The 25,000-nt window shown below is 43.9% G+C and overlaps 1 protein-coding gene across 2 annotated transcripts in view; it reads left to right on the top strand.

The window, feature by feature from the left end:
- Positions 1–25,000, top strand: part of dclk1a (doublecortin-like kinase 1a) — a 183,435-nt gene that overhangs the window by 594 nt on the left and 157,841 nt on the right. For both annotated transcript variants that reach the window (XM_045690206.2, XM_045690208.2), the window contains exons 2-3: positions 6,524–6,916; positions 7,643–8,001. In XM_045690206.2, the coding sequence (XP_045546162.1) occupies positions 6,559–6,916; positions 7,643–8,001 (717 nt within the window). In that variant the 5' untranslated portion in view covers positions 6,524–6,558. The remainder of the gene's footprint in view (positions 1–6,523; positions 6,917–7,642; positions 8,002–25,000) is intronic.

Here is a 25,000-nt window from a genome sequence, read left to right as displayed (position 1 = left end):
ACGTGTACGTATTGACCTATTTGAAACCCCTTTATGTTGTCAATTGGATACAATAACACAATCAAACATATTTTTCCAGATAAGAAATTCTGTTTATCATTGAATCTTTTCATATTTTTGCATTTGTTTGAATTGTAATCGAGGAGAACGTCTTTGTAAGCAATGGGGCTAGTTAGTGTGTGAACTGCATTACTCAGCAAAAAAAATATTTCTGTAAATTTAACACTGTGGGTGTTCAATTTCACACTTTCAACGTGTTTATTGGAGAACCACCAAAATGTGTTGAATTTACACTTTTTAAAGTGTTGCCCTTTTAACACCGATGCTTTCCAACACCTGCGGCATTAACATGTAAGACTAACTCAGTGTTAAAGTTACACTGTTATGGTGTTCACTGAGACCTTCACAGCAAATTATCCAATGTTAAATCAACACCTATAGTGTTAAATCAACACTGATAGTGTTAAATTTAACACTGGTCCAGTGTTTATACAGTTCCACACTTTTCAGTTTTAAATGAACACACTGCTTAGTGTAAAGCCTTTTTTTTTTGCATATTTCCCACAGTGCCTTGCCTTTTGAGTGAATTGTAGAGTTATCACACATGACTGTATTTGTTAGTTAGTGACAGAGACATGGTTGTTGCATTCATCAATGTACAGTCCTCTGGCCTTCACCATGTGAGATTCTAAGCTAATATATTATCATTCAAATTAAATTCTTTAGCACGTACAACACATCATTCATAAGGCCTTATTTAGAGGGCCTAGTGTTACCCTAATACAGTGGCCTGAAACTCATAGTTTACATGCAAAATAAGGCCTGCAAGTCACAGTATGCTGTCATTCCTATTGGAATCCAGCCAGAGTGGGGATATCCAACTTTTAGACCTTATTTATCACCTACATTCAGAATGACTGCCGGGTTGGGAAGACTAAGACATGAGACTACCATAAGCATCTAAACTGGAAAAAAACATTTCAGATATAACAGATTGGATTAGATTAGAATTGTATTTATATTTCAGTAGCATACATTTTATTAATCAGAGCATTCGGAAAGTATTCTGACCCTTTCAAATTCTGTTAAGTTACAGCCTTATTCTAAAATGGATTAAATTAAATGTTTTCCTCGTCAATCTACACACAATACCCCATAATGACAAAGTGAAAAACAGTTTTTTTGAAATGTTTGCAAAAAAACAGAAATACCATATTTACATAAGTATTCAGACCCTTTGCTATGAGACTCGAAATTGAGCTCAGGTGCATCCTGTTTCCATTGATCATCCTTGAAATGTTTCTACAACTTGATTGGAGTCCACCTGTGGTAAATTCAGTTGATTGGACATGATTTGGAAAGGCACACACCTGTCTATCCTGTTAGGGCTAGGGGGCAGTATTGACACGGCCGGATAAAAAACGTACCCGATTTAATCTGGTTACTACTCCTGCCCAGTAACTAGAATATGCATATAATTATTGGCTTTGGATAGAAAACACCCTAAAGTTTCTAAAACTGTTTGAATGGTGTCTGTGAGTATAACAGAACTCAAATGGCAGGCCAAAACCTGAGAAGATTCCATGCAGGAAGTGGCCTGTCTGAGAAGTTGTGTTTCATCTTGGCTCTTTTTATTGAAGACTGAGGATCTTTGCTCTAACGTGACACTTCCTACGGCTCCCATAGGCTCTCAGAGCCCGGGAAAAAGCTGAACGATATTGAGGCAGCCTCTGGCTGAAACACATTATCGCTTTTGGCAAGTGGCCGATCAGAGTACTATGGGCTTAGGCGCGTGCCCGAGTCGACCCCATGCTTTATTTTCTTTCGTCTGTTTACCTAAACGCAGATTCCCGGTCGGAATATTATCGCTTTTTTATGAGAAAAATGGCATAAAAATTGATTTTAAACAGCGGTTGACATGCTTCGAAGTACGGTAATGGAATATTTAGAATTTTTTTGTCACGAATTGCGCCATGCTCGTCACCCTTATTTACCCTTTCGGATAGTGTCTTGAACGCACGAACAAAACGCTGCTGTTTGGATATAACAATGGATTATTTTGAACCAAACCAACATTTGTTATTGAAGTAGAAGTCCTGGGAGTGCATTCTGACGAAGAACAGCAAAGGTAATAACATTTTTCTTATAGTAAATCTGACTTTGGTGAGTGCTAAACTTGCTGGGTGTCTAAATAGCTAGCCCTGTGATGCCGGGCTATCTACTGAGAATATTGCAAAATGTGCTTTCACCGAAAAGCTATTTTAAAATCGGACATATCGAGTGCATAGAGGAGTTCTGTATCTATAATTCTTAAAATAATTGTTATGCTTTTTGTGAACGTTTATTGTGAGTAATTTAGTAAATTCACCGGCAGTGTTCGGTGGGAATGCTAGTCACATGCTAGTCACATGCTAATGTAAAAAGCTGGTTTTTGATATAAATATGAACTTGATTGAACAAAACATGCATGTATTGTATAACATAATGTCCTAGGGTTGTCATCTGATGAAGTTCATCAAAGGTTAGTGCTGCATTTAGCTGTGGTTTGGGTTTATGTGACATTATATGCTAGGTTGAAAAATGGGTGTCTGATTATTTCTGGCTGGGTACTCTGCTGACATAATCTAATGTTTTGTTTTCGTTGTAAAGCCTTTTTGAAATCGGACAGTGTGGTTAGATTAACGAGAGTCTTGTCTTTAAAATGCTGTAAAATAGTCATATGTTTGAAAAATTGAAGTTTTAGCATTTTTGAGGTTTTTGAATAACGCGCCACGGGATTACACTGGCTGTTACGTAGGTGGGATGATTTGGTGCCACCTACCCTAGAGAGGCTGTATACTGTAAGGTCCCACAGTTGACAGTGCATGTCAGATCAAAAACCAAGCCATGAGGTCGAACGAATTGTCAGCAGAGCTCTGAGACAGGATTGTGTCGAAGCACAAATCTGGGGATGGGTACCAAAAAAAATTCTGCAGCATTGAAGGTCCCCAAGAAAACAGTGGCCTCCATCATTCTTAAATGGAGGAAATCACCAAGACTCTTCCTAGAGCTGGCCACCCTGCCAAACTGAGCAATCGATGGAGAAGGGCCATGGTCAGGGAGGTGACCAAGAACCTGATGGTCACTCTGACAGAGCTCCAGAGTTCGTCTGTGGTGATGGAATAACTTTCCAGAAGGACTACCGTCTCTGCAGCACTCCACCAATCAGGCCTTAATGGTAGAGTGGCCAGACGGAAGCCACTCCTCAGTAAAGGGCACATGACAGCCCGTTTTGAGTTTGCCAAAAGGCACCTAAAACAAACCAATGTTGAACTCTTTTGCCTGAATGCCAAGTGTCACATCTGGAGGAAACCAGACACTGCTCATCACCTGGCCAATACCATCCCTATGGTGAAGCATGGTGGTGGCAGCATCATGCTGTGGGGATGTTGTTCAGCAGTAGGGACTGGGACACTAGTCAGGATCTAGGGAAAGATGAATGGAGAAAAGAGATCCTTGATGAAATCTACTCCAGAGCGCTCAGGACCTCAGATTGGGGCGACGGTTTACCTTCCAACAGGACAACGACCCTAAGCACACAGCCAAGACAACACAGGAGTGGCTTCGGGACAAGTCTCTGGACCTGGACCTGACAAGACTTGGACATGATCGAACATCTCTGGGGAGACCTGAAAATAGCTGTGCAGAAACACTCCCCATCCAAACTGACAGAGCTTGAGAGGATCTGCAGAGAAGAATGGGAAAAACTCCCGAAATACAGGTGTGCCAAGCTTGTAGCATCATACCCCAGAAGACTCGAGGCTGTAATCGCTGACAAAGGTGCTTCAACAAGATACTGAGTAAAGGGTGCTAATACTTAAGTAAATGTTATATTTCTGTTTTTTGCCCCCCCTCCAAAGAAATAACTGTTTTTGCTTTGCCATTATGGAGTATTGTGTGTAGATTGAAGAGAGAAAAAAAACTATTTAATCCATCCACAGCCTAGCCTAGCCTACTATACTGTCCATCCACAGCCTAGCCTAGCCTAGCCTACTATACTGTCCATCCACAGCCTAGCCTAGCATAGCCTACTATACTGTCCATCCACAGCCTAGCCTAGCCTACTATACTGTCCATCCACAGCCTAGCCTAGCCTAGCCTACTATACTGTCCACCCACACCCTAGCCTAGCCTAGCCTACTATACTGTCCACCCACAGCCTAGCCTAGCCTACTATACTGTCCACCCACAGCCTAGCCTAGCCTAGCCTACTATACTGTCCACCCACAGCCTAGCCTAGCCTACTATACTGTCCATCCACAGCCTAGCCTAGCCTACTAGACTGTCCACCCACAGCCTAGTCTACTATACTGTCCATCCACAGCCTAGCCTACCCTACTATACTGTCCACCCACAGCCTAGCCTATTCTACTATACTGTCCATCCACAGCCTAGCCTAGCCTACTATACTGTCCATCCACAGCCTAGTCTACTATACTGTCCATCCACAGCCTAGCCTATCCTACTATACTGTCCATCCACTGCCTAGCCTAGCCTACTATACTGTCCATCCACAGCCTAGCCTAGCCTACTATACTGTCCACCCACAGCCTAGCCTAGCCTACTATACTGTCCATCCACAGCCTAGCCTAGCCTACTATACTGTCCATCCACAGCCTATTCTACTATACTGTCCATCCACAGCCTAGCCTAGCCTACTATACTGTCCACCCACAGCCTAGCCTATTCAACTATACTGTCCATCCACTGCCTAGCCTAGCCTACTATACTGTCCATCCACAGCCTAGCCTAGCCTACTATACTGTCCATCCACAGCCTAGCCTACTATACTGTCCATCCACTGCCTAGCCTAGCCTACTATACTGTTCACCCACAGCCTAGCCTAGCCTACTATACTGTCCATCCACTGCCTAGCCTAGCCTACTATACTCTCCATCCACAGCCTAGCCTAGCCTACTATACTGTCCATCCACAGCCTAGCCTAGCCTACTATACTGTCCACCCACTGCCTAGCCTACTATACTGTCCATCCACAGCCTAGCCTAGCCTACTATACTGTCCATCCACTGCCTAGCCTAGCCTACTATACTGTCCATCCACAGCCTAGCCTAGCCTACTATACTGTCCATCCACAGCCTAGCCTAGCCTACTATACTGTCCATCCACAGCCTAGTCTACTATACTGTCCATCCACTGCCTAGCCTAGCCTACTATACTGTTCACCCACAGCCTAGCCTAGCCTACTATACTGTCCATCCACTGCCTAGCCTAGCCTACTATACTGTCCATCCACAGCCTAGCCTAGCCTACTATACTGTCCATCCACAGCCTAGCCTAGCCTACTATACTGTCCATCCACAGCCTAGCCTAGTCTAGCCTACTATACTGTCCATCCACAGCCTAGCCTAGCCTACTATACTGTCCATCCACAGCCTAGCCTACTATACTGTCCATCCACAGCCTAGCCTAGCCTACTATACTGTCCATCCACAGCCTAGCCTAGCCTACTATACTGTCCATCCACAGCCTAGCCTAGCCTACTATACTGTCCATCCACAGCCTAGCCTAGCCTACTATACTGTCCATCCACAGCCTAGCCTACTATACTGTCCATCCACTGCCTAGCCTAGCCTACTATACTGTTCACCCACAGCCTAGCCTAGCCTACTATACTGTCCATCCACTGCCTAGCCTAGCCTACTATACTGTCCATCCACAGCCTAGCCTAGCCTACTATACTGTCCATCCACAGCCTAGCCTACTATACTGTCCATCCACAGCCTAGCCTAGCCTACTATACTGTCCATCCACAGCCTAGCCTAGCCTACTATACTGTCCATCCACAGCCTAGCCTAGCCTACTATACTGTCCTTCCACAGCCTAGCCTAGCCTACTATACTGTCCATCCACAGCCTAGCCTAGTCTAGCCTACTATACTGTCCATCCACAGCCTAGCCTAGCCTACTATACTGTCCATCCACAGCGTAGCCTACTATACTGTCCATCCACAGCCTAGCCTAGTCTACTATACTGTCCATCCACAGCCTAGCCTACTATACTGTCCATCCACAGCCTTACCATAGCCTACTATACTGTCCATCCACAGCCTAGCCTAGCCTACTATACTGTCCATCCACAGCCTAGCCTAGCCTACTATACTGTCCATCCACAGCCTAGCCTAGCCTACTATACTGTCCATCCACAGCCTAGCCTAGCCTACTATACTGTCCATCCACAGCCTAGCCTAGCCTACTATACTGTCCATCCACAGCCTAGCCTACTATACTGTCCATCCACAGCCTAGCCTACTATACTGCCCAGGGATTAGAAAGCATAATCTGTCATTAGGAAGTTATTTTGAGACCACGCACACTATCCCTGGTTTCACGGAGAGAGACCGGCCGACAGGACAAACTACCACGCTTGTTGGACATACATCAACTGGACAAATCTCAAATTAGAAAATTACAGCCTTAAATGTTTGTTTAGTTGATTCGTCTTGATTATCTTTTTATTTCTTTAGATAGTAGAGCCGTTCTTGTGACCTTTGGCAGCGCGATGGAGCTTGAGCATTTCGACGAGCGGGATAAGGCGAGGCGAAACAGCCGAGGGGACAGGCTGAACGGGGTGACTAGCCCAGCACACAGCGCCCACTGCAGTCTCTACCACACCCGTACCCTCAAGACCCTCAGCTCGGAGAAGAAGGCCAAGAAGGTCCGCTTCTACCGCAACGGGGACCGTTACTTTAACGGGATTGTGTACGCCATCTCCGCGGACCGGTTCCGGTCTTTTGATGCTCTGCTGGCGGACCTGACCCGTTCCCTGTCTGATAATGTGAACCTGCCCCAGGGTGTACGGATCATCTACTCAGTGGATGGAACCAAAAAGATCACCAGCACTGATCAACTGGTGGAGGGTAATATGATGCACTTATTACTGATGTTCTGAGTAGGTCTCTCTCTCTCTCTTTCTCTCTCTCCCTCTCTCTGTCTCTCTCCTCTGTCTCTCTGTCTCTCTCTCTCTCTCTCTGTCTCTCTCTCTCTCTCTCTCTGTCTCTCTGTCTCTCTCTCTCTCTCTCTCTCTCACTCTCTCTCTGTCTCTCTCTGTCTCTCTCTCCTCTGTCTCTCTGTCTCTCTCTGTTTCTCTCTCTCTCTCTGTCTCTCTCTCCTCTGTCTCTCTCTGTCTCTCTCTTGCTCTCTCTCTCTCTGTCTCTCTGTCTCTCTCTCTCTCTCTCTCTCTCTCTCTCTCTGTCTCTCTCTCTCTCTCTCTCTCTCTCTCTCTCTCTCTCTCTGTCTCTCTGTCTCTCTTTGTCTCTCTGACTCTCTCTCTCTCTTTCTCTCTCTCTCTGTCTCTCTCTGGCTCTCTCTCTCTCTCTCTCTCTCTCTCTCTATGTCTCTCTGTCTCTCTGTCTCTGTCTCTTTGTCTCTCTGACTCTCTCTCTCTCTTTCTCTTTCTCTCTCTCTCTCTCTCTCTCTCTCTCTCTCTCTCTCTCTCTCTCTCTCGCTCTCTCTCTCTGTCTCTCTCTCTCTCTCTCTGTTTCTCTCACTCTCTCTCTCTCTCTCTCTCTCTCTCTCATAATCCAATGCTCTTAAATGCATGGAGGATTTGACTCCATATCGCTCCCCCTCTCTCCCCTCCCCAGGCGAGAGCTACGTGTGTGGCTCCATCGAGGTCTTCAAGAAGCTCGACTACACCAAGAACGTCAACCCCAACTGGTCTGTGAACGTCAAAGCTTCGTCTGCGGCGGCCGCCCGTGGGCCTCCATCCCTGGGCTGCTCCAAGGCCGGACCTCCAGACACCCGGGACCAAGCGGTGAAGGATTTCATCCGTCCCAAGCTGGTGACGGTGGTGCGGAGCGGGGTGAAGCCCAGGAAGGCTGTACGAATCCTTCTCAATAAGAAGACGGCCCATTCATACGAACAGGTCCTGACCGACATCACGGAGGCCATCAAACTGGACTCTGGAGTGGTGAAGAGGATCTATACACTGGAGGGGAAACAGGTGAGAGATGAGAGAGAGAGATTGGGGGGGGGGGGGTTGGAGATGGTTTGCTGAACTATGGGGGTTGGCGTGTCTGCTTTTGGGCAGGTGTGTGTGTGTGTGTGTTTGTGTGTGTGCGTGTGTGTTTAAGGCAGGTGAGAGAGGATAGTTTAGGCTGTGGTGGAAAGTATATGCTTGGAGCGCGTCCTCTTGTCCAATGGGAGAGAGCTAGTTGATGTACAATATCTTGTTTGGTAGTTTTGTTGCTATAGAAGGGAACCAATATAATTTTGTCCTCTCCCCTGACTCATTGTGTTGTTGCTATAGAAGGGAACCAGTACAATGTCCTCTCCCCTGACTCAGAGTGTTCCTGCTCAGTCTGGCATGGATTAATGGTTGGCATGATTTCGTGGAGATTGTTTCTAAGGATGGAAAGTATTTTGGGCTTTAATGTTGTTGTTCGAGAAGAAGATGCTGTGGTATCTCTCAGAGAGAGAGAGAGGAAGATGCTGTGGTATCTCTCAGAGAGAGGAGGAAGATGCTGTGGTATCTCTCAGAGAGAGGAGGAAGATGCTGTGGTATCTCTCAGAGAGAGGAGGAAGATGCTGTGGTATCTCTCAGAGAGAGGAGGAAAATGCTGTGGTATCTCTCAGAGAGAGGAGGAAGATGCTGTGGTATCTCTCACAGAGAGGAGGAAGATGCTGTGGTATCTCTCAGAGAGAGAGAGGAGGAAGATGCTGTGGTATCTCTCAGAGAGAGAGAGAGGAGGAAGATGCTGTGGTATCTCTCAGAGAGAGAGAGGAGGAAGATGCTGTGGTATCTCTCAGAGAGAGGAGGAAGATGCTGTGGTATCTCTCAGAGAGAGGAGGAAGATGCTGTGGTATCTCTCAGAGAGAGAGAGAGGAGGAATATGCTGTGGTATCTCTCAGAGAGAGAGAGAGGAGGAAGATGCTGTGGTATCTCTCAGAGAGAGGAGGAGGAAGATGCTGTGGTATCTCTCAGAGAGAGGAGGAGGAAGATGCTGTGGTATCTCTCAGAGAGAGGAGGAAGATGCTGTGGTATCTCTCAGAGAGAGGAGGAAGATGCTGTGGTATCTCTCAGAGAGAGGAGGAAGATGCTGTGGTATCTCTCAGAGAGAGGAGGAAGATGCTGTGGTATCTCTCAAAGAGGAGGAGGAAGATGCTGTGGTATCTCTCAGAGAGAGGAGGAGGAAGATGCTGTGGTATCTCTCAGAGAGAGGAGGAGGATGCTGTGGTATCTCTCAGAGAGAGGAGGAAGATGCTGTGGTATCTCTCAGAGAGAGGAGGAGGAAGATGCTGTGGTATCTCTCAGAGAGAGGAGGAGGATGCTGTGGTATCTCTCAGAGAGAGGAGGAAGATGCTGTGGTATCTCTCAGAGAGAGAGAGAGGAGGAAGATGCTGTGGTATCTGTCAGAGAGAGAGAGAGAGGAGGAAGATGCTGGCAAAAAGAGAGAATACAATGATAGCTTTGTTGTGCTATGTCTCTGTGTCCTTTCTAGACAATCAGACACACTGGTAAACCAGGTAAACATACCTGATAGAGAGAAATACATGGAGAGAGAGAATTCCAAAACAAACTCCCATATCTATTGGGTGAAAGACCACAGTGTGCCATCACAGCAGCAACATTTGTTACCTGTTGCCACAAGAAAAGGGCAACCAATGAACACCATTGAAAATACAACCCATATTTATGTTTATTTATTTTCCCTTTTGTACTTGAACTATTTGCACATAGTTACAACACTGTACATAGCCATAATATGACATTTGAAATGTGTCTATTCCTTTAAAACTTGTGAGTGTGATGTTTACTGTTATTTATTGATGGATCATTTCCCTTTTGTTTATTATCTATTTCTCTTGCTTTAGCAATGTAAACATATGTTTCCCATGCCAATAAAGCCATTTGAATTGAATTAAGAGAGAGAGAGGTAAAGAGAGAGAAAGAAGTAGATAGAGGTAGAGAGAGAGGGGTAGACTGAGAGAGGTAGATAGAGAGAGAGGTACAGAGAGGTAAAATGAGATAGGTAACTAGATCCGCAGTAACTATATCTGTATTAACTATATCTGTAGTAAATATATCTGTAGTAACTATATCTGTAGTAACTATATATGCAGTAACTATATCTGTAGTAACTATATCTGTAGTAACTATATCTGTATTAACTATATCTGTAGTAACCTTATCTGTGTTAACTATATCTGCAGTAACTATATCTGCAGTAACTATATCTACAGTAACTATATCTACAGTAACTATATCTTCAGTAACTATATCTTCAGTAACTATATCTACAGTAACTATATCTACAGTAACTATATCTTCAGTAACTATATCTGCAGTAACTATATCTACAGTAACTATATCTACAGTAACTATATCTACAGTAACTATATCTTCAGTAACTATATCTACAGTAACTACATCTTCAGTAACTATATCTTCAGTAACTATATCTACAGTAACTATATCTGCAGTAACTATATCTGCAGTAACTATATCTTCAGTAACTATATCTACAGAAACTATATCTTCAGTAACTATATCTACAGTAACTATATCTACAGTAACTATATCTTCAGTAACTATATCTTCAGTAACTATATCTACAGTAACTATATCTACAGTAACTATATCTGCAGTAACTATATCTTCAGTAACTATATCTACAGTAGCTATATCTACAGTAACTATATCTACAGTAACTATATCTGCAGTAGCTATATCTGCAGTAGCTATATCTACAGTAACTATATGTAACTATATCTGCAGTAACTATATCTGCAGTAGCTATATCTGCAGTAGCTATATCTGTCGTAGCTATATCTGCAGTAGCTATATCTACAGTAACTATATGTAACTATATCTGCAGTAACTATATCTGCAGTAACTATATCTGCAGTAGCTATATCTGCAGTAGCTATATCTGCAGTAGCTATATCTGTAGTAACTATATCTGCAGTAGCTATATCTGCAGTTACTATATCTGCAGTTACTATATCTGCAGTAGCTATTTCTGCAGTAGCTATATCTGCAGTAGCTATATATGCAGTAACTATATCTGCAGTAGCTACATCTGCAGTAGCTACAGTATATCTGCAGTAGCTATATCTGCAGTAACTATATCTGCAGTAGCTACATCTGCAGTAGATACAGTATATCTGCAGTAGCTATATCTGCAGTAGCTACAGTATATCTGCAGTAGCTATATCTGCAGTAGCTACAGTATATCTGCAGTAGCTATATCTGCGGTAACTATATCTGCAGTAGCTATATCTGCAGTAGCTATATCTGTAGTAGCTATATCTGCAGTAACTATATCTGCAGTAGCTATATCTGTAGTAGCTACAGTATATCTGCAGTAACTATATCTGCAGTAACTATATCTGCAGTAGCTACAGTATATCTGCAGTAGCTACAGTATATCTGCAGTAGCTACAGTATATCTGCAGTAACTATATCTGCAGTAGCTATATCTGTAGTAGCTATATCTGTAGTAGCTACAGTATATCTGCAGTAACTATATCTGCAGTAGCTACAGTATATCTGCAGTAGCTATATCTGCAGTAGCTATATCTGCAGTTACTATATCTGCAGTAGCTATTTCTGCAGTAACTATATCTGCAGTAGCTATATCTTCAGTAGCTATATCTGCAGTAGCTATATCTGCAGTAACTATATCTGCAGTAGCTACATCTGCAGTAGCTACAGTATATCTGCAGTAGCTATATCTGCAGTAACTATATCTGCAGTAGCTACATCTGCAGTAGATACAGTATATCTGCAGTAGCTATATCTGCAGTAGCTACAGTATATCTGCAGTAGCTATATCTGCAGTAGCTACAGTATATCTGCAGTAGCTATATCTGCGGTAACTATATCTGCAGTAGCTATATCTGCAGTAGCTATATCTGCAGTAGCTATATCTGTAGTAACTATATCTGCAGTAGCTATATCTGCAGTAGCTATATCTGCAGTAGCTATATCTGTAGTAGGTATATCTGCAGTAACTATATCTGCAGTAGCTATATCTGTAGTAGCTACAGTATATCTGCAGTAACTATATCTGCAGTAATTATATCTGCAGTAGCTACAGTATATCTGCAGTAGCTACAGTATATCTGCAGTAACTATATCTGCAGTAACTATATCTGCAGTAGCTATATCTGCGGTAACTATATCTGAAGTAACTATATCTGCAGTAGCTATATCTGTAGTAGCTATATCTGTAGTAGCTACAGTATATCTGCAGTAACTATATCTGCAGTAGCTAGAGTATATCTGCAGTAGCTATATCTGCAGTAGCTATATCTGCAGTAGCTATATCTGTAGTAGCTATATCTACAGTAGCTATATCTGCAGTAACTATATCTGCAGTAGCTATATCTGCAGTAGCTACAGTATATCTGCAGTAGCTACAGTATATCTGCAGTAACTATATCTGCAGTAACTATATCTGCAGTAGCTATAACTGCAGTAACTATATCTGCAGTAGCTATAACTGCAGTAACTATATCTGCAGTAGCTATATCTGCAGTAACTATATCTGCAGTAACTATATCTGCAATAACTATATCTGCAGTAACCATATCTGTAGTAACTATATCTGCAGTAACTGTATCTGCAGTAACTATGTCTCAATATCCACAGTTAAATGAGTCCGACATCGACATAACCTGAAAGGCTACTCAGCAAGGAAGTAGCCACTGCTCTAAAACCGCCATAAAGAAGCCAGACTACAGGTTGCAACTGCACATGGGGACAAAGATTGTACTTTTTGAAGAAATTTCCTCTGGTCTGATGAAACAAAAATAGAACTGTTTGGCCATAATGACCATCATTATTTTTGGAGGAAAAAGGGGGAGGCTTGCAAGCCGAAGAACACCAACCCAACCGTGAAGAACGGGGGTGGCAGCATCATGTTGTGGGGGTGCTTTGCTGCAGGAGGGACTGGTGCACTTTACAAAATAGATGGCATCGTGAGGTAGGGAAATTATGTGGATATAATGAAGCAACATCTCAAGACATCAGTCAGGAAGTTAAAGCTTGGTCGTAAATGGGTCTTCCAAATGGACAATGACCCAAAGCATATTTCCAAAGTTGTGGCAAAATGGCTTAAGGACAACAAAGTCAAGGTATTGGAGTGGCCATCACAAAGCCCTGACCTCAATCCTATAGAACATTTGTGGGCAGAACTGAAAAAGTGTGTGTGAGCAAGGAGGCCTACAAACCTGACTCAGTTACACCAGCTCTGTCAGGAGGAATGGGCCAAACTTCACCCAACTTATTGTGGGAAGCTTGTGGAAGTCTACCCGAAACGTTTGACCCAAGTTACACAATTTAAAGGCACTGCTACCAAATACTAACTGAGTGTATGTAAACTTCTGACCACTGGGAATGCGATGAAAGAGATAAAAGCTGAAATAAATAATTCTCTCTACTATTATTCTGACATTTCACATTCTTAAAATGAAGTGGTGATCCTAACTGACCTAAGACAGGGAATTTTTACTAGGATTAAATGTCAGGAATTGTGAAAAACTGAGTTTAAATGTATTTGGCTAAGGTGTATGTAAACTTCTGACTTCAACTGTATATCTGCAGTAGCTTTTTCTGCAGTAACTATATCTGCAGTAGCTATATCTGTAGTAACTATATTTGCAGTAACTATATTTGCAGTAGATATATCTGTAGTAACTACAGCATATCTGGAGTAACTATATCTGTAGTAACTATATTTGCAGTAGCTATGTCTGCAGTAACTATATCTGCAGTAACTATATCTGCAGTAGCTATATCTGCAGTAACTATATCTGCAGTAACTATATTTGCAGTAGCTATGTCTGCAGTAACTATATCTGTAGTAGCTATATCTGCAGTAACTATATCTGCAGTAACTATATCTGCAGTAACTATATCTGTAGTAGCTATGTCCGCAGTAGCTATATCTGTAGTAGCTATATCTGCTGTAGCTATATCTGCAGTAGCTATGTCTGCAGTAACTATATCTGCAGTAACTATATCTGCAGTAGCTATATCTGTTGTAACTATATCTGTAGTAACTATATCTGCCTGCAGCACTTCACTGAAGAGAGTAAAATAACTCACTGTGTGAACATCATTGATATTCCACCCCTCTCTCTCGCTCTCTCTTTCTCTCTCTCTCTCTCCCTATCTACCTATCTCTCTCTCTCACACACACACACACACACACACACACACACACACACACACACACACACACACACACACACACACACACACACACACACACACACAGCGTCTTGTCTCCTGACAGGTAAACAGTGGAGACTATCATCTGTTTGAGAGGCTTCAATAGAGGTAAAAAGAAGGTTCTGGAAGGACAGAATGGAGATAGCTCTTAATGGCCCTGACCATACTGTCTGTTTCACAAGCCATTGTGGTTGAGCCAGATCAGATACTCTCCCTGATCTCCTCTCTCTTTCTGCCAGCAAGGAGTGTGTGTACTACTGTGATGTTTGTGGCTGTGCGTGTATGTGCGTGCGTGAGCATTGGTGTGTGTGTGTGTGTGTGTGTGGTGTGTGTGTGTGTGTGTGTGTGTGTGTGTGTGTGTGGTGTGTGTGTGTGTGTGTGTGTGTGTGTGTGTGTGTGTGTGTGTGATGGGCTGGTGTGTGTGATGGGGTTGTGACAGGGTTGGGTGGCTCCCAGCTGTGTGACACTGTGTCACCTTTCCATCTCTCACACCATGCTCTTTATCTGCCTCTCCTCAGCTCTCTTTCTCCCCTTCATTACTGCCTTCACAAAGTATTCATACCCCTTTCTCTTCTCCATTACTGCCTTCACAATGTGTTCATACCCCTTTCTCTTCTCCATTACTGCCTTCACAAATTATTCATACCCCTTGTTCCCCTCCATTACTGCCTTCACAAAGTATTCATACCCCTTTCTCTTCTCCATTACTGCCTTCACAAAGTATTCATACCCCTTTCTCTTCTCCATTACTGCCTTCACAAATTATTTCCCCTCCATTACTGCCTTCACAAATTATTCATACCTCTTTCTCTTCTCCATTACTGCCTTCACAAATTATTTCCCCTCCATTACTGCCTTCACAAATTATTCATACCCCTTTCTCTTATCCATTACTGCCTTCACAAATTATTCATACGCCTTTCTCTTCTCCATTAATGCCTTCACAAAGTATTCATGCCCCTTTCTCTTCTCCATTACTGCCTTCACAAAGTATTCATACCCCTTTCTCTTCTCCATTACTGCCTTCACAAAGTATTCATGCCCCTTTCTCTTCTCCATTACTGCCTTCACAAATTATTCATACCCCTTTCTCTTCTCCATTACTGCCTTCACAAATTATTTCCCCTCCATTACTGCCTTCACAAATTATTCATACCACTTTCTCTTCTCCATTACAGTCTTCACAAATTATTCATACCCCTTGTTCCCCTCCATTACTGCCTTCACAAATTATTCATACCCCTTTCTCTTCTCCATTACTGCCTTCACAAAGGATTCATACCCCTTTCTCTTCTCCATTACTGCCTTCACGAAGTATTCTGTCGTGGACGAATCAGAATTAGTTGGGTAACATAGATAATTAAGATGTTTTATTAGTATAATATGCTTATTTGAGGTACTTGTCATTAGAAAGTGTCCATTGGACTCTGGTGTCTTTTCAGTTGCATGTCTACCTTAGCTGGGGCTCAGACACTTGGGGCCCAAAGAGGGGAGAGGTCAGACTTGTCATCATGGGAATGTGTCTTTACCTATTTCTTAAACCATGTGAAGGGATGGCGTGATTAATGGGGAACCAATGACTTGTCTCCACAATGTCTGTGAGCAAGTCACTCCCTCCTTTTCTTTATTGTGGGGAGGATTATGGCAGTAAATGGACCCTTGTATGTCCTCTCTTAGATCTCACACTTATCCTGTGATAATATATGGCCTAGAGGCTCACTCCCCCCAGTGAGCCTGTCCAGGAGTGGGGTCAAGAGGGGGTTTGCTTGAGATGGGAGTATCTAGAGTTGACAATTGATATATGCCATTGGATGAAATAGTTCTGTTCAATACCGTACCAGGGAGGGACAGTTCTAAGGAGACCAGATACTGGGCTATACCATTAATCCTGTTGACATAGCAGTTACTGTCTGATGTGTTTTATTGATATCTGTCATACAAAACTTAACCTTTGTGAACTGTTACTAAGTATCTGTGGTTTGTCAATGTACGTTGAAGGGGGGTATCGTTGCTATAAAAGATCCCTGTAGCCATTCTGTAATCACCTCATTAAATGATTCATTCGAGAGAGTGCATTATTGGGGGTCAAGAACTTTTGCAAAAGTATCTTAATTAAGTATTACAGATGTAGTTTAACTCGGACTGGTGTGTTTGTAACTCCTCATTTGGTAATGCGGAAATTAGCCACCACAATTCATACCCTTTGTTCCCCTCCATTACTGCCTTCACAAATTATTCATACCCCTTTCTCTTCTCCATTACTGCCTTCACAAATTATTCATACCCCTTTCTCTTCTCCATTACTGCCTTCACAAATTATTCATACCCCTTGTTCCCCTCCATTACTGCCTTCACAAATTATTCATACCCCTTTCTCTTCTCCATTAATGCCTTCACAAATTATTCATACCCCTTTCTCTTCTCCATTAATGCCTTCACAAAGTATTCATAACCCTTTCTCTTCTCCATTAATGCCTTCACAAAGTATTCATACCCCTTTCTCTTCTCCATTACTGCCTTCACAAATGATTCATACCCCTTTCTCTTCTCCATTACTGCCTTCACAAAGTATTCATACCCCTCAACTTATTCCCCATTTTGTTGTGTTACAACCTGAATTCAAAATGGATTAAATCGATTTTTTGGATCACCCATCTACACACAATACCCCATAATGACAAAGTGAAAACATGCTTTAGAAGTTTTTGTATATTTATTGAAATTGAAATACAGAAAGATCTCATTTACATAATTATTCACACCCCTGAGTCAATACTTTGTAGAAGTGCTTTTGGTAGTGATTACAGATGTGAGTCTTTCTGGTTACGTCTGTAAGACCTTTCCACACATTGATTATGCAATATTTGCCCATTCATTTTTTTAAATGATTCTTCAAGCTCTGTCTAATTGGTTGTTGATCATTACTAAACAACCATTTTCAGGTATTGCCATAGATTTTCAAGTAGATTTAAGTCAAAACTGTAACTTGGCCACTCAGGAACATTCACTGTCTTCTTGGTAAGCAACTCCAGTGTAGATTTGGCCTTGTGTTTTAGGTTATTGTTTTGCTGAAATGTGAATTCATCGCCCAGTGCCTGGTGAATAACAGACTGAACCAGGTTTTCCTGAACCTGGATTTTGCCTGTGCTTATCTCCATTCTTTTAATTTTTTATCCTGAAAATCTCCCCAGTCCTTAACGATTACAAGCATACCCATAACATGATGCAGCCACTCCTATGCTTGAAAATATGAAGAGTGGTACTCAGTAATGTGCTGTATTGAATTTGCCCCAAACATAACACTTTGTATTCAGGAAAAAAAGTGAATTGCTTTGCCACATTTTTTGCAGTTTTACTTTGGTGCCTTGTTGCAAACAGAATGCATGTTTTGGAATATTTTTATTCTGTACAGTCTTCCTTATTTATTCTATACTTTCTGAAGGCACTGTAGATCTTTTTCAAATGTTGATATTTGGTTGCATTGTCAACCAAACACAATTCAATATCCAGCTTTTTTTACAAACGAATAATTCATGTCTCCATCTCAACCAAAAATCTAAGTTAAAGAATATAACTACATCTAATCTAACTTGAAATGTACTTTAAATAAAGTTTGATTTGATTCAGTTCTATTGTTAAACTTAGATTATTTTTGATTAGGATGGAGAAGTGAATGAAACATATTCACGATTAACTTGAAGATTACATTTGAAATCAATAACTTTTCATGTTCAAAATTATGCACTCTCCTCAAACAATAGCATGGTATTCTTTCACTGTAATAGCTACTGTAAATTGGACAGTGCAGTTAGACTAACAAGAATTTAAGCTTTCTGCCAATATCAGATATGTCTATGTTATGGGAAATTTTCTTGTGACTTACAACCTCATGCTAATCGCATTAGCCTACGTTAGCTCAAGCGTCTCATGGAAGGGACACCGATCCCCAAAAAGTTTTAAAGAGATCTCTCAATAATCATTCTCACGATAGCACATTGGTAGTAGTCAGTGACAAATATCAAAACTAAGCTAGCTAGGCTTGGTTAAAACCCTTAAAACCCTGGATGGAAGACCAAATGGATAGCTGTAGATAGATCAACTCTCCAGTAGAAGGTGCTGTAGATACATCAACTCTCCAGTAGGAGGTGCTGTAGGTAGATCAACTCTCCAGTAGGAGGTGCTGTAATGTAGATAGATCAACTCCCCAGTAGGAGGTGCTGTAGATAGATCAACTCTCCAGTAGGAGGTGCTGTAATAGATCAACTCTCCAGTAGGAGGTGCTGTAATGTAGATAGATCAACTCTCCAGTAGGAGGTGCTGTAGATAGATCAACTCTCCAGTAGGAGGTGCTGTAGATAGATCAACTCTCCAGTAGGAGGTGCTGTAATAGATCAACTCTCCAGTAGGAGGTGCTGTAATGTAGATAGATCAACTCTCCAGTAGGAGGTGCTGTAGATAGATCAACTCTCCAGTAGGAGGTGCTGTAGATAGATCAACTCTCCAGTAGGAGGTGCTGTAATGTAGATAGATCAACTCTCCAGTAGGAGGTGCTGTAATAGATCAACTCTCCAGTAGGAGGTGCTGTAGATAGATCAACTCTCCAGTAGGAGGTGCTGTAATGTAGATAGATCAACTCTCCAGTAGGAGGTGCTGTAGATAGATCAACTCTCCAGTAGGAGGTGCTGTAATGTAGATAGATCAACTCTCCAGTAGAAGGTGCTGTAATGTAGATAGATCAACTCCCCAGTAGGAGGTGCTGTAATGTAGATAGATCAACTCTCCAGTAGGAGGTGCTGTAATGTTGATAGATCAACTCTCCAGTAGGAGGTGCTGTAGATAGATCAACTCTCCAGTAGGAGGTGCTGTAATGTAGATAGATCAACTCTCCAGTAGGAGGTGCTGTAATGTAGATAGATCAACTCTCCAGTAGGAGGTGCTGTAATGTAGATAGATCAACTCTCCAGTAGGAGGTGCTGTAGATAGATCAACTCTCCAGTAGGAGGTGCTGTAATGTAGATAGATCAACTCCCCAGTAGGAGGTGCTGTAGATAGATCAACTCTCCAGTAGGAGGTGCTGTAGATAGATCAACTCTCCAGTAGGAGGTGCTGTAGATAGATCAACTCTCCAGTAGGAGGTGCTGTAGATAGATCAACTCCCGGGGGGCGAGTCACCCCCGGGAGGTGCTGTAATAGATCAACTCTCAAATTACATTGAAACAACGTCGATTCAACCAGTTTGTGCCCAGTGGACTGGCACCCTATTCCCCATATAGTGCACTACTTTTGACCCGAGCCTTATGGGCCCTGGTAGGGAATAGGGAACAGGGTGCCATTTCAGACACAGTGTATGGATGCTGTTCTCTCCCAGTTCACCCTCAGTTACAGTCACAGGAGGTAAGACTATTATGGGTTATATATAGACCAGCCGCCATTGATTGGGCCCGTAGGCATGGTAACAGGCTGCCAGATGGGCTGGGATGGGTCGGGCTCGGAACCAGCTCAGTCAGTGCACTAAGAGCGTGTGTGTGTGTGTGTGTGGGTTTGTGTGTGTGTGTTAATGTGTGTGTGTGTGTTTATGTGTGTGTGTGTGCTGTGTGTGATGTCTCTGTTATGCAATTATGAATTGAGTCAACAAGAGGGAAAAGGGGGGATGAGCTAGAAAGAGAGGAGAGATGGAGAGAAAATGAAGGCAGTGGTTGCGTCAGGTGTGGTAGAGAAGGAGGGACAGGTAGAGATGAAGGGTGTCAGGGGAAAATTATGGCAGAGGGTCCCCCCCCTCGCCCGAGCACGCCATCTTCATGTTTAAGTGGCTGTATCGCATTAGTGAAAACCAAGACTGTTCTCAGGGCAGAACTGCTAGTTTTAACTGGCAGAAATACCTTTTCGTAGTAGGTTAGGAGAACTTAAGCAGCAGGCAAGGAGAATTAAAGTGGCAGGTTAGGAGAATAAGGGTAAGGTTAGGAAAAGGGTTAGGGTTAGCTAAAATGCTACAATTGTCCGCGACTCGAACACTACAACTAGGTCTACCCTGAGAACAGTGTTGGTTTCTACTAATCCTAGCCAGCTAGCTACCGGTGTCTTAGCCAGCTAGTTGTCAGTGTCTTAGCCAGCTAGCTACCGGTGTCTTAGCCAGGTAGCTATCGGTGTTCTAGCCAGCTAGATACCGGTGTCCTAGCCAGCTAGCTACCAGTGTCTTAGCCAGCTAGCTACCAGTGTCTTAGCCAGGTAGCTACCGGTGTCTTAGCCAGGTAGCTACCGGTGTCTTAGCCAGCTAGCTACCAGTGTCTTAGCCAGGTAGCTACAGTGTCTTAGCCAGCTAGCTACCGGTGTTCTAGCCAGCTAGCTACCGGTGTCCTAGCCAGCTAGCTACCGGTGTCTTAGCCAGGTAGCTACCGGTGTTCTAGCCAGCTAGATACCGGTGTCCTAGCCAGCTAGCTACCGGTGTCTTAGCCAGGTAGCTACCGGTGTTCCAGCCAGCTAAATACCGGTGTCCTAGCCAGCTAGCTACCAGTGTCTTAGCCAGCTAGCTACCGGTGTCTTAGCCAGGTAGCTACCGGTGTCTTAGCCAGGTAGCTATCGGTGTCTTAGCCAGCTAGCTATCGGTGTTCTAGCCAGCTAGCTACCAGTGTCTTAGCCAGGTAGCTACCGGTGTCTTAGCCAGCTAGCTACCGGTGTCTTAGCCAGCTAGCTACCGGTGTCTTAGCCAGCTAGCTACCGGTGTTCTAGCCAGCTAGCTACCGGTGTTCTAGCCAGCTAGCTACCGGTGTCTCTAGCCAGGTAGCTACCGGTGTCTTAGCCAGGTAGCTACCGGTGTCTTAGCCAGCTAGCTATCGGTGTTCTAGCCAGCTAGCTACCGGTGTCTTAGCCAGCTAGCTACCGGTGTCTTAGCCAGGTAGCTACCGGTGTTCTAGCCAGCTAGATACCGGTGTCCTAGCCAGCTAGCTACCGGTGTCTTAGCCAGGTAGCTACCGGTGTCTTAGCCAGGTAGCTACCGGTGTTCTAGCCAGCTAGCTACCGGTGTCTTAGCCAGGTAGCTACCGGTGTCTTAGCCAGGTAGCTACCGGTGTTTTAGCCAGCTAGATACACAATTACACCCTTCTCCGATAGGTGGGTAAATTGTTCCGCAAAATCAAAAACAATTCTGCAACATTTATGTGTGTTTACCCTGCGCTACACCAGTGGGTGGTGGTAACCCTATAACCCAGAGAACTAGAGCCTGGTATGTGTCACTGTGGTAGTGAAGAGGTGAAAGGTTGCAGTTTGTAAACTCAAGGTAATCCCATGGTAAATTCACAATCCCCCTATAAATGAGGCTAATCCAGACTCAATTTGTCAGTAACGAGAGTGTGAGAGGGAGAGGGAAGGAGAGAGAGAGAGGGAGAGAGGGAAGGAGAGAGAGGAGAGAGAGAGAGAGAAAGAGAGGAGGGAAGGAGAGAAAGAGAGAGGGAAAGAGAGAGAGCGGGAGAGAGGGAAGGAGAGAGAGGGGGAGAGAGGGAGAGGGAAGGAGAGAGAGAGGGAGAGGGGGAATGAGAGGGAGAGGGAAGGAAAGAGAGAGAGAGGGAGAGAGAGAGGGAAGGAGAGAGGTAGAGGGAGAGGTAGAGGGAAGGAGAGCGAGAGGGAGAGAAATAGAGAAGGAGAGGAAAGAGGGAGAGGGGGAATGAGAGGGAGGGGAAAGGGAAAGGGAAAGAGAGAGAGAGGTAGATGGAGAGAGAGAGAGGTAGAGGGAGAGAGGCAGAGAGGCAGAGGGTGAGAGAAAGAGAGAGAGAGAGAAAAAGGGAAGAGAGAGAGAGAGAAGGAGAAGGAAAGTGTGCATGATAACCTAACCCTGGGCATTATTTCCAAAACATCAGTTAATTTCCAGCTAAATACTCTCTGGAAGTTTCATATGAACTAGAGCACTATGCATGCTTCCCAAATGGCATACTATTCCCTATATAGCGCACTGCTTTTCACCAGAGCCCTCTATAAGATGTGTTATTAAGCTTAGTGTGTGTTTGTCATAGAGGACTGATGCTAGTCTGTTAGAAGTAGGTTTCTGGGCCAGCTAGGAGAGATGATGATGCTGCTGATGATTCTCTGTAGACCCTGACAGACCTACAGCATAGCACCACTTCTCTATGTCGCAGTAAAGAGAAACGTCGGAGTAACTTTAGACTCCTCATAATGAGGCTAGAGACACTGGGCCACGGCCTATATGTTCACCATCTACACATGACATCATATCTCAATCCCTCATTCTCATATTCTACATATGACATCATATCTCAATCCCTCATTCTCATGTTCTACATATGACATCATATCTCAATCCCTCATTCTCATATTCTACATCATATCTTAATCCCTCATAATCATGTTCTACATATGACATCATATCTCAATCCCTCATTCTCATATTCTACATATGACATCATATCTCAATCCCTCATTCTCATATTCTACATATGACATCATATCTCAATCTCTCATTCTCATGTTCTACATATGACATCATATCTGAATCCCTCATTCTCATGTTCTACATATGACATCATATCTCATTCTTTCATTCTCATGTTCTACATATGACATCATATCTCAATCCCTCATTCTCATGTTCTCTTTGTCGACTCACTGATCACCCTCAGTACAGACACAATTCAGTTCAGTTCTGTTCAGTTTTCTTCCAGTTCTGTCCCATTCTGTTCTGCTCTGTTCGGCCCTGTTCTGTTCGGCTTGGCTCTGTTCTGCCCTTGTTCTGTTCTGCTCTTTTCAGTTCTGCTCGGTTCTGCTCTGTTCAGTTAAGTTCTGTTCAGTTCTGCTCTGTTCAGTTCAGTTCTGTTTGGTTCTGCTCTGTTCAGTTCTGTTCAGTTCAGTTTTGTTCAGTTCTGCTCATATCTGCTCTGTTCTGTTCTGCTCTGTTCTGTTCAGTTCTGCTCTGCTCTGCTCTGTTCAGTTCAGTTTTGTTCAGTTCTGCTCATATCTGCTCTGTTCTGTTCTGCTCTGTTCTGTTCAGTTCTGCTCAGTTCTGCTCTGTTCAGTTCTGCTCTGCAGTTTTGTTCAGTTCTGCTCTGTTCAGTTCAGTTTTGTTCTGTTCAGTTCTGCTCTGCTCTGTTCAGTTCTGTTCAGTTCTGCTCTCTTTTGTTCAGTTTTGTTCTGCTCTGTTCAGTTCAGTTTTGTTCTGCTCTGTTCAGTTCTGCTCTGCTCTGCTCTGTTCAGTTCTGTTCAGTTCTGCTCTCTTTTGTTCAGTTCTGTTCAGTTCTGTTTTGTTCAGTTCTGTTCAGTTCTGTTTTGTTTTGTTCAGTTCAGTTCAGTTCTGTTTTGTTCAGTTCTGTTTTGTTCTGTTCAGTTCAGTTCTGTTCTATTTTGTTCTGTTCAGTTCTGTTCTATTTTGTTCTGTTTTGTTTTGTTCAGGTCAGTTCAATTCAGTTCTGTTTTGTTCAGTTCTGTTTTGTTCAGTTCTCTTCTGTTCAGTTCTGTTCTGTTCAGTTCTGTTTTGTTCAGTTCTCTTCTGTTCAGTTCTGTTCGGTTCAGTTCTGCTCAGTTCTCTTCTGTTCAGTTCAGTTATGTTCTGTTCTGTTTTGTTCAGTTCTGTTCTGCTCTGTTCTGTTCAGTTCTGCTCAGTTCTCTTCTGTTCAGTTCTGTTCTGTTCTGTTTTGTTCAGTTCAGTTCTGTTCCGTTTTGTGGGCCATTTACTGGAGATTTACAACGCAAATGAGTTCAGTTATATCCTCTTCAGTGTAGTTCAGTTCTGGTCGGTTCAATTTAGTTCAGCCATTCCACATCGATTCTATGCCTTTCACTACACTAGAGAGAGAGACCTGTTTGAAATATGTAATGTGATCTTTATGTCTGTTGGTGTTTGAGCACTGTGGGGCTGTGGGTCTGTGTGGGTCTGTGTGGGTCTGTGTGGGTCTGTGGGTCTGTGTGGGGCTGTGGGGCTGTGTGGGTCTGTGTGGGTCTGTGTGTCTGTGTGGGGCTGTGGGTCTGTGTGGGTCTGTGGGTCTGTGTGGGTCTGTGTGTCTGTGTGGGGCTGTGGTTCTGTGTGGGTCTGTGTGGGTCTGTGTGTCTGTGTGGGGCTGTGGGTCTGTGTGGGTCTGTGGGTCTGTGTGGGTCTGTGTGGGGCTATGGGTCTGTATGGGTCTGTGTGGGTCTGTGTGGGTCTGTGGGTCTGTGTGGGTCTGTGTGGGTCTGTGGGTCTGTGTGGGTCTGTGTGGGTCTGTGGGTCTGTGTGGGTCTGTGTGGGTCTGTGGGTCTGTGTGGGGCTGTGGGTCTGTGTGGGTCTGTGGGTCTGTGTGGGTCTGTGTGGGGCTATGTGGGTCTGTGTGGGTCTGTGTGGGTCTGTGTGGGTCTGTCGGTCTGTGTAGGTCTGTGTGGGTCTGTGTGGGTCTGTGGGTCTGTGTGGGTCTGTGTGGGTCTGTGTGTCTGTGTGGGGCTGTGGGTCTGTGTGGGTCTGTGTGGGTCTGTGTGTCTGTGTGGGGCTGTGGGTCTGTGTGGGTCTGTGTGGGGCTGTGGGTCTGTGTGGGTCTGTGGGTCTGTGTGGGTCTGTGTGGGTCTGTGGGTCTGTGTGGGTCTGTGGGTCTGTGTGGGTCTGTGTGGGTCTGTGGGTCTGTGTGGGGCTGTGGGTCTGTGTGGGTCTGTGGGTCTGTGTGGTCTGTGTGGGTCTGTGTGGGTCTGTGGGTCTGTGTGGGTCTGTGTGGGTCTGTGGGTCTGTGTGGGTCTGTGTGGGTCTGTGGGTCTGTGTGGGGCTGTGGGTCTGTGTGGGTCTGTGTGGGTCTGTGTG

The sequence above is a fragment of the Salmo salar genome, chromosome 11 (assembly GCF_965601325.2).
Source record: "Salmo salar chromosome 11, fSalSal1, whole genome shotgun sequence".
Classification (NCBI taxonomy): Eukaryota; Metazoa; Chordata; class Actinopteri; order Salmoniformes; family Salmonidae; genus Salmo; species Salmo salar.
The sequence above is the reverse complement of the archived record's forward strand: the minus strand, read 5'-3'. Positions and strand labels throughout refer to the sequence as shown.